We start from the raw sequence: 6,217 nt of genomic DNA, 5'->3' as shown, positions 1-6,217 counted from the left end.
GTATGTTATATTTTACAGTAGTAAAAGGATAATGTATCAATCAGAGACTATAGCATGGGCATAATAATACAACCGAGAAAAGAGGGACATCGTGTTTTTGTGGTCACTTGACACTGGTCAGTTGCAGTGTGCTACTCACTTGCAATTAGACCCAAAACTATTTTAACACAATCAAGATTTACCACATTTAAAATGTAGCAGGCCTGTTCCAATTGATGGATAATTGATGGATAATCCTGGGAAAACTCCCAGGCCAGCACGATCTACTACTGACAATCACAGACAAAGATGACTCAGTAATCTGTTGACCTTTGCTGACCTGCTGGTCAACACTGCAGTGACACTACATACTTGACTCTACCCAGGAAATTATATGCTTCTATTTGTTTTTCACTTTACAATTAATCTCCCGAATTATGAAAACTTGATACACCAGTGTTTTGTAAGAGATTTTTTGATTAGTTAGGGTTAGAAATTAGATATTTTTTTATTCTGCTGGTTGCAAAAATATGCTTACCATTATTAACAAGGGTCAGCAGAAACCCTGGTGGTTAATGTTGCACCGGTAACCAAAAGGTCTCTGGTTCAAATCCCTGAGCGGACAAGCCATACAATTAGTTTTGTATCTTTGAGCAAAACATATAACCCTAACTGTACCAGTAAGTCACACTGGGTAAGAAGGTTTCCTCAAGCATTAAAATGTGAGGTATAATTAGTGCGCACAAACCCCAGATGTCTTTAAATGGGACATTGGGATTGAGGTTATTCTTTGTGTGGATACTTCATGCTGTGTACCCTCCATTTCTGTTCTCCTCACACCAAAGGATTTGTTTTTGTCTTCTCTGAACCAAAGGATTGTGGCATCCTGACTGTGAATGTCTTTGAAAGATCTCTAGATGACGCCAATGGAATTTGTCTCTTATTTGAAAGTTTCAGGGAGACAAAGACAGCAATTCCTCTATCCCAGCAGGGCTAAACCTACTTTCTTTAGTCCATCTCAGTATCGGGGAGTATCTCATAGAAGCTTAGGAGGATTACACCACCAGACACATTCTATCTGTACAACACAATCCTGTACTCTATTTAAAGGAACTCTGTTTTTGCTGTGCAACACCCTTAGTCTCTTGAACAGCCTGAAAGTGATTTGCACCTTGTTTTTGCCTGGTTTTGCTTTGCAATAGGAGTATAGTGTGTCAACATATTGGTCAAAGTTAAGGTTTCTCTGTTAGCAGTCCTCACACAACCGTTTTTATGAAGTCTAAAAATATACTGCAGTTCAAATAAATTGAACTGGAATATTGTGAACAAATGTACATACCTATATAATTGTTCGATTTTGTAAGGATTCCTTATGCTTGAAATCGAACAACAGTGTTAACCGCAAATCCAGAGAACTGTTATATTATCAAAAATGTTTTCATTTAAATATTCATCGTGTAGCAATACTGTTGGGCCAGAACACGTCTCTCCTCAAATTCAACATGTTTTAACAAGTTCCTGAACAGAATGACGTGTTTCACACAAATGAAACATTAGACGATCGATCAATTATATTCACCTTCACATTCACAACGCGGTTTAATAGTGTTTAGCAGTAAAGCACTTCATAAGTCCTTAGGCACTGATGAAAACCAATCAGAAACAAGGTCTCATTGGAGCAATTAGAACGTGTATCAGCCGGGTGAATACAGTACGAACGTCTTGCACATTCTCTTAGCTTTTCTGTGTGCTACTTTCCATTTCACCTTGACTCCAATATATTGAAACGCTTGACTGCCTACTATACGGTAAGCTCAAAGAAAAGATTGTCTACAGAAAAAATTTGAACACGCAAAGCAAATTGACACTGCCAAACAGTACATTATTTAATAATGTGCACATTTTCTTTGGTTTTCCTCTGACGTCAGTGGACGATATTTGTTTGTTGGACAGCCTTTCACTTCTGCATCTCCTAGCCTATATTAAATGTGTGCACAACTCGGACTGAGATGATAGCTCGTGTTTACAAGGTGCGAATGTCCTCGCCACTTGGCGACCATTGATGGTGTTGAATCGTCCATTGTGCTTTCCTCACATGCTAAACAGTAGGCCATCCTAGGAACGAGACGGGGTCAGTCTGCCAATGAAAATCCGGCTAATCCAACTTGTTTTCACTGTCTTGCTGTGAAGTAAGGACTTTGACATTAGCACTACATTAACTTTCACAAAAGAGACATGCCTTCCCGAAACTATTCTTTCACATTGGACGCCAACTGCATATTGCAAAGGGATTCATACTGTGAGCAAATACACCCCCAACTGGTGCGCTCCTGTACCAACCTTGAGTGTTTGAGGAACCTATTGAAACGAAGTAACTTAAAATACTGTCGAATACGAACATCGATTCTAATTAGTAATACCTTGCAAGCTGCATATTTTCATGTTTGTTTTTTCCGACCATTAGCCTACAATATTATGCCATATATTAACAATGCTATTAGGCACAGCCTATAATATAATGTGTATTATAAACCGGGTGGTTCAAATGCTGAATATGCGTTAGTATTCGGGCGTTTGTGGTATATGTTGACCATATAACACATCTTACGTTATTGTTTAATTACATTCTCCTAATAAATATGCTCGGCATCTTTTTGACCTGTCATCGTGCATGCGGTTAATGTAGCCAAACAAGATATATTAGCTAATGTTTACAATTTGTCACAATGAGCAAATCAGCAATCGTCTCCTAAATTGGGTTGTCACATTTGAGTTTCCATTATCTCAATATCTTCTCTGTGTATCTGTTCAGTGCACCCAGGGTGTTAATCTCTCAACGTTTGTTTATTAGCTGTCCTATTGCTTGCCATAAGTTGTTGATTGAGCGGAAGCTTCGCCCTAAATATCTCTGGTTTTATTTTTCCCTCTCTGCTTTCTGGTCCACTCTCATTCCATCCCCCACCCTGATATTCTACTTTATCTGGAGAATGTCTCCCACCTAAATTAGCTGATATGCCTACCAGTGACAGGGTAACAACACAAAGTTCCAACAATGAATATAATTATATGGGTGTGTATATCGGGCGCCTTTCTCACTGTGACTCGAACATCTTTTAAACGTTTTGACGAATGATTCAATTCAATTGATTCACATTTCTAGTGTACTATAACGTCAGCATTTCTAGAGTATTCGCCTCTAAGAAGCGCTCTCCCAGACGCAGCTGACGCCTAAAAGTTTTGTACAGCCAGTTTCAAAACGAACGCTGTGTTTGAATTAAATGGCATGTTGATATTTGTGCCAGGGTTTATTTACAGGTTTACTGTCTTTAACAAACACTGAACCCCCAACCCCCCGGGGCGACCAGTCATTCTGCCCGAAGATAGCGCTCAATTCTCTCCTCGATTACGCAGCGGGATTTACATGAAACTGTTAATTGTTTGCTCTTCAAATAGAGGCGACCTGGAGCCAGCAGTCTGCCAGAGGTTAAGGACCGACTCCCTCCCCCTCCTTCTACTGCCGGACAGTGCAAGCCCGATTTGCCCCCTGGTTGATCAGCATGACAAAGCACTGGGGGGGTCAGTGCCTGCGGACACCACCCGCTCTCTCCTACCTGCGCTCTCCCAACCTGGGAAGCCACCAAGACCATCAACTTGACTTCCAGGGCTACCCTCAGAGCAACACAGCGCGGAGATCTCCAGTCCAACACTGGCTTTACTACTCGACTCAAGTACCAGTCCAACAGCCTCGGCGGCTGGAAAAGCCTGCACCATCCCAGCTCAGCAGGGCCACAGCGCCCATGGATAAAGCGATGCCTCCCGACCACCACGGACCGCCCGGGTCATCCTACCCTCCACCGCCCCGGTTGAACAAAGATGGTGTGATCAAGGATGAATCTTGGGACCAGGAGAAAAATACCAATGGTGGAAGGAAAAAAAACTATCAGCGCTACCCTAAACCACCGTACTCTTACCTCGCAATGATCGCCATGGTCATCCAAAACTCTCCAGAGAAGAAACTTACGTTGTCTGAGGTGAGTGATTATTGTTTTGTGGACATGCGAGTTGTTTGGGCAAAATTACGTCTTTCAAACTATTTGAGATATTGGGCATGTTCATTTTAATGTACTATTTGATTCAGCAGAATTTAAGCTTACGTTTTAGTTAGCAGTTTTATTACTTTGTTCAGTTAATGTTCAGTTAACGCTTAAGTTAAAACAGCAGTATAATGGGATATTCAGTTCGATTGTATTAAACATACAGAACAGGACAACCATTTAACACTAAGCAGAGTATAGTAACCTCTTGGCGACACTTCAGCGACTGCCATGCATTTCTTGGGTTTGTTTTTTTAAGGATAGCAGCATACAGTGAAACATGACACAGATGGATTAGCTGGAATGACTTGGGTTGATAAGAAGTATAGCCAATGATTGCTGTCTCAAACTGTTAGCTCTACAGTGCTGCTTAGGTATTTTTTATTCTCAGCAAAGGACTAGTAAGCATTATGTAAATAATTTGTTCAACAATGGTTTAAATGTGTATTTCTTAGGATAAGTATTTATCATGTTATTAAATGCAGACACTCATCAATATAGGTTGAATTCTCCCCTCTGTCCTCAGATCCTGAAGGAGATCAGTACACTTTTCCCTTTTTTTAAGGGGAACTACAAAGGCTGGCGGGACTCTGTGAGACACAACCTCTCATCCTATGACTGCTTTGTTAAGGTGTGTATCTCATCAGGGGTTGTCTGCAATCTGGCACTCAGCGGAGAGACACGCATGGTTCTGATTCTGGAATCCAAACAAGCTGACTGGCTTTCACTGTACTCTGGATCTCATCGCTGTCTACCTCTCTAGGTTCTGAAGGACCCTGGGAAGCCGCAGGGGAAAGGGAACTTCTGGGCGGTGGAGGTGAGTCGTGTGCCCCTGGAGCTCCTCAAGAGGCAGAACACTGCCGTATCGCGCCAGGATGAGACCATCTTTGCCCAGGACCTCGCCCCTTACATCCTGCACGGGCACCATCATAGGCCTGAGGCAGAGCCCCCAGTCGCTCCCCCGGCCGCGCCCCCGCCTGTTGCTAATCAACCCCGAGGCCCCCCCCTACCCCGCATTCCCACCAGACAACTCCCCCACCCCCAGGAGGACCTCTACCGGCCCAAGCTGGACTCCTCCTTCGCCATCGACTCCCTCCTGCACAGCTTGAGACCGGCCAGCGCTTCAGGGGAGGCCGACGGGGGCAGGGACTGCTGGGGGGCGGAGCCCCACGTACGCCCCTCGCCTCCTCCGCGCCCCCGCTACACCTCCTCCGCCCGCAGTGCCTCGGCCAGCTCCGTCAGCCCCGCCTCCTCCTCGTCGGACGAGGACTGGAGGGGCGTGTCCCATGGCGGCAAGCCTGAGGGCGAGGCTGGATCGGACGGGTATGACGACTGCCGGCCCCCTGCACACAAGGCTGCCCGCCGAGGCCCCGCCCCTCCCTGGGAGCTGCCCACCTCGTACGCCAAGTACACACCGCCCAACGCCGTGGCTCCGCCCAGCATGCGTTTCAACGGAGGCCCCCTGATGCCACTGGGCATGCCTCTGTATGGCTACGGGGGGGCCCCAGTGACCACCGGCCATTTTGTAGGCCACGCCTACTGGCCCCTCTTGTCCAGCGGGCGTCCTCCCCTCATCATGGACCTGGACAGTATGCTTCAGTCGGTGCCGCCCAATAAGAGTGTGTTTGACGCTCTCGGTCCGGCTGGTCAGTCTTCCCACCAGCCTGCCGCTGCTCAGTATAGCCTGCAGGGAGGAGCCCCTCTCAGCCGGTATCCCCACTATTGACTGTGACACTACAAACCAGCACCAAAAGTATTTTAAGTGCAATGCAGGGACAAGTATCTCATGGAAGCCAGTGTTGTCCACTATAGAAACCTGTCATCTTGGATTGACAGGGGACCGTAGTACATGTTTACAGAAGACCAAATTGTAAACTTAAAAAATGACCAACAAATTAAATCTACCTCAGATATACAACCACTAATATCTACCTCAGATATACGACCGCTAATATCTACCTGTTTAATGTAATCAGTTAGAGGGATTCTGCACTGCCCGTGTTTGCACTATTGTATTGTTAATGTGATTTGTATTTTCTTTTAAGAAATCTCATTTAAGTGTTTCCTACCTTGACCATTAAATGTTGTTTTTTTTTCCTCCAGTGGAACATTTTGCAAAGGGAAAGTGAGTTCACATGTCTCGT

At 44.9% G+C, this 6,217-nt stretch overlaps 1 protein-coding gene across 1 annotated transcript; it reads left to right on the top strand.

The window, feature by feature from the left end:
- The first annotated feature begins 1,627 nt into the window (after positions 1 to 1,627).
- On the top strand, positions 1,628 to 6,198 carry foxh1 (forkhead box H1). Its single transcript, XM_010885851.3, has 4 exons — positions 1,628 to 1,787; positions 3,433 to 4,010; positions 4,600 to 4,704; positions 4,837 to 6,198. Exons 2-4 carry the CDS (start codon positions 3,537 to 3,539, stop codon positions 5,797 to 5,799), a joined length of 1,542 nt encoding a protein of 513 aa, XP_010884153.2. The 5' UTR covers positions 1,628 to 1,787; positions 3,433 to 3,536; the 3' UTR covers positions 5,800 to 6,198.
- Positions 6,199 to 6,217: the final 19 nt, after the last annotated feature.

This window comes from Esox lucius, chromosome 21, assembly GCF_011004845.1.
Source record: "Esox lucius isolate fEsoLuc1 chromosome 21, fEsoLuc1.pri, whole genome shotgun sequence".
Lineage (NCBI taxonomy): Eukaryota > Metazoa > Chordata > Actinopteri > Esociformes > Esocidae > Esox > Esox lucius.
The sequence above is the reverse complement of the archived record's forward strand: the minus strand, read 5'-3'. Positions and strand labels throughout refer to the sequence as shown.